We start from the raw sequence: 2,007 nt of genomic DNA on the forward strand, positions 1-2,007 counted from the left end.
CCATAACAACAGTAAACACCCGCCGCAGAATCTGGCGAAGCGGTCTTTAAAAGTCCAGAATATCTGGATCCGGAACGTAATCCCTCCTGGACACAATCCCCCCGGACATATCCCTTCTGGACAGAATCCCACCACAAAAGTGAGCGGGCTGGACAAAATTTCCCACATTATTGTATCAAAATTATTTAGAAACTATAAATGAATATGTAATTGATTGGTCATAAAATTTATTTATTTGTTACCTGCTGTAATCCTGAAATCAAAGTAAGTCATTAAAGACTTTATGATGTTAATTGGCTATTCTTGAAAGTTCAGGACCTAATGAGATTGGCTCAAGATCGGGAAAGATGAAGTTCCATGGTCGCCGACGTCAGAGACATGACACCTCGGTAAGGTAAGTTAAGATGTTAATTGCTTTATATGTGATGATATATAAAGGGAAAGCTGCTAGTCTGAAGTCATACAGTTATCTGCAACCATGGAAGTCATTACTAGTAACAAAGGTGGTCAAAAACTGTCGTTTGAAGGTTATATGTACAATAAGAAAAAGAGTACTAAGTCTACTATTCGTTTGGAAAGTTCTCAGCGTATTGCTCAAACATGTAAAGATGCCATTTTCACAGATTTGAATATCTCTACAACTTCCAAGAACACTCCTCACAGCCGTCCAGCACCATCTGAGCTCACAGTTGCTGCCAAGATCCGCTCCAACTTGAAAGTTCAGAGTAACCCCTTCATAGATCCTTGCTGACACCACTTCCATCCTTCCTGTGGAGGAACGTGCTGCATTTGGTGAGAATAACAGCATCAAGTGGGACATCCGCAGACAGCGTTCCAAGATGTTTCTCCATGCCTCTGCATTAGTGAAGGACCTGGTTGTGGATAGTAACTTTGCTCGCACCATTGACCCCAACCCTCAGCAGTTTCTGATCCATGACAACAACTCCCTCCCCAACCGCATCATAGTGTTTGCATCTGAATCAGCCCTTCGCCATCTCTCTGCAGCAGATGTCTGGTACATGGATGGTACCTTCGCCACCTCACCACCTGGTTTCAAGCAACTCTATGTTATCCATGCCCAGCTTGGTGACTCTGCTGTCAGCTGCATCTATGCCTTCCTGTCAGACAAGTGTGAATCGACCTACATAGATGTCCTCACAGCTGTCATTGACCGCTGTACCACTGACTTTGTGTTTACTGTTATCAATGCTACCAGAGCTGTCTTTGGTCATCACATAACAACCCATCTGTGTCTTGACCATCTGACACAGTGCACCTGGCGTAAGGTTTAAGATCTTGGCCTCGTTGAGCTTTACCGTTCTTCAGAAGAAATCAAGTTGTTTGTTGGGGTGTTGGATGGCCTCGTCTACCTGGATGAAGGTGATGTCCCCCTTGGCATGGAATATCTCAAAGACAACACTCCTGATGGCCTGGAGCCACTTGTGGACTACTTTGATGCTACCTATTTCACTGGCACCTTCCGCAAGACTAAACCTCCTCCTGCTGCTGATGGCTCTGTTCCACCACTCCGCCTCTGCCCAGTTCCACCTATGTATCCTGCATCAATATGGAATGTTCATGCTATCACCCTTGCTGATGGATCCAGGACCAACAACACCCTTGAAGCCTGGAACAATGGCTTTACCCACCTTGTAGGCCATAAGCATCCAGCCATCTTCCGCTTTATAAACAATATTCAGAAAGTGGCTGCAGATTTTGAAACAGTAATATACAAGGCAGACCGTGGCTAGCCTCCCAAGAAACGCATCCGCCGTGGAGCTAAGCAGTCAGGAAAGACTGCGTAACCCTTGCCAAGATTACAGCGATGGAAAAAAGACCATCCCAGATTTCCTCCGTGCCATAGGACACAACATTCGCTTCTGAGTTGTATGCTATGTGCTGATGTCTGTACTGTATAATCTAATGTATTATATTGTTGAAACAGTACTATACAAGGCAGATCGTAGCCAGCCTCCCAAGAAACGCATCCGCCGTGGAGCTAAGCAG

At 45.2% G+C, this 2,007-nt stretch overlaps 1 protein-coding gene across 1 annotated transcript; it reads left to right on the forward strand.

Moving 5' to 3' along the window:
• The first annotated feature begins 839 nt into the window (after positions 1 to 839).
• LOC143032268 (uncharacterized) lies at positions 840 to 1,751 on the forward strand. The gene is made up of 2 exons (XM_076196741.1): positions 840 to 1,281; positions 1,327 to 1,751. The coding sequence occupies exons 1-2, from the start codon at positions 840 to 842 to the stop codon at positions 1,749 to 1,751; spliced, it is 867 nt and encodes a 288-aa protein (XP_076052856.1).
• The last annotated feature ends 256 nt before the right edge of the window (positions 1,752 to 2,007 follow it).

The sequence above is a fragment of the Oratosquilla oratoria genome, chromosome 13, assembly GCF_046742065.1.
Source record: "Oratosquilla oratoria isolate Oo_2021 chromosome 13, ASM4674206v1, whole genome shotgun sequence".
NCBI lineage: Eukaryota > Metazoa > Arthropoda > Malacostraca > Stomatopoda > Squillidae > Oratosquilla > Oratosquilla oratoria.

Excerpts from the sequence above, each read along its gene's own strand:
- LOC143032268 (XM_076196741.1), top strand. The coding sequence starts at position 840 with ATGTTTCTCCATGCCTCTGCATTAGTGAAGGACCTGGTTGTGGATAGT. Across the intron at positions 1,282-1,326 it reads TCTGACACAGTGCACCTGGC|AAGAAATCAAGTTGTTTGTT; the intron begins GTAAGGTTTAAG and ends ACCGTTCTTCAG.